The 756-nt window shown below is 58.5% G+C and overlaps 1 protein-coding gene across 1 annotated transcript; it reads right to left on the bottom strand.

Moving 5' to 3' along the window:
- Positions 1–22: 22 nt before the first annotated feature.
- Positions 23–435, bottom strand: LOC125481808 (ras-related protein Rab-12-like; the record flags this gene model as incomplete). The annotated part of the gene is made up of 1 exon (XM_048593721.1): positions 23–435. A coding segment is annotated over exon 1 (280 nt), but the record flags the coding sequence as incomplete, so codon positions are not given.
- Between the last annotated feature and the right edge of the window lie 321 nt (positions 436–756).

The following is a 756-nucleotide window of genomic DNA, read 5'->3' as shown; positions in this document are numbered from 1 at the left end:
CCCCCCCCAACCCCACACCTACCGACGGTGGATTTGCAGGCCTCGCTGAAGGTGTCGTCTGTGAAGCGCTCCATCAGGCTGGTCTTGCCAACTCCCCGGCTGCCGATGATGATGACCTGCAGCTTGTAGTCGGCGGGCCGGGGCGGCTGCCTCCTGCGCCGGGAGCTAGCGGGACTGGGCTTTGGGGAGGCCCCGCCGGCAACCGGCAGGCTGTTGGCCGAAAGGGACCGGGAGTTGGAGCTCAGGCCTCCCCCACCGCCGCCGCCGGGCCCTCGCCTCTTGGCTCCGGCTGTCCGATCCATCGGCCCTCGCTGTCCCTCCTCCGATCCGTTACTGCCGCCTCTTCCCTTCCGCCAACAACACTCCGCCGTCCGGAGGACCAGATCCGAACCCTCCAGTAGCCCACATAGCACTGCGAGGGCTGCCTGATGTCACGGCGCGCCTGACGTCACGGCCCCCTCCCTTTCGCACCGGTAGAGTCCCTGAGCTGCAACACCGCGGCAAACCGCCAGGGCGGCGCTGCGATAGGCCGAAAAGCAGCAGTCAGTTTCAGGAGCTAATTTCTCCCAGGATAGATGAGCGTTTACATTGGCTGTCTTTATAGAGCATTTTTAATATACTTAAACATCTCAAAATACTTCACAACAGGCCCCAAGCCACTTTAAAAAAAAAGTACAATTTGACAGCCCAAAGCTAGATCAAAGTATCTTAAAATTTGGGATGATAAAGAAGTCAATTAGAATAGTGTAGATTTTT

This window comes from Rhincodon typus, unplaced genomic scaffold (assembly GCF_021869965.1).
Source record: "Rhincodon typus isolate 14 unplaced genomic scaffold, sRhiTyp1.1 hic_rhity00003664, whole genome shotgun sequence".
NCBI lineage: Eukaryota > Metazoa > Chordata > Chondrichthyes > Orectolobiformes > Rhincodontidae > Rhincodon > Rhincodon typus.
The sequence above is the reverse complement of the archived record's forward strand: the minus strand, read 5'-3'. Positions and strand labels throughout refer to the sequence as shown.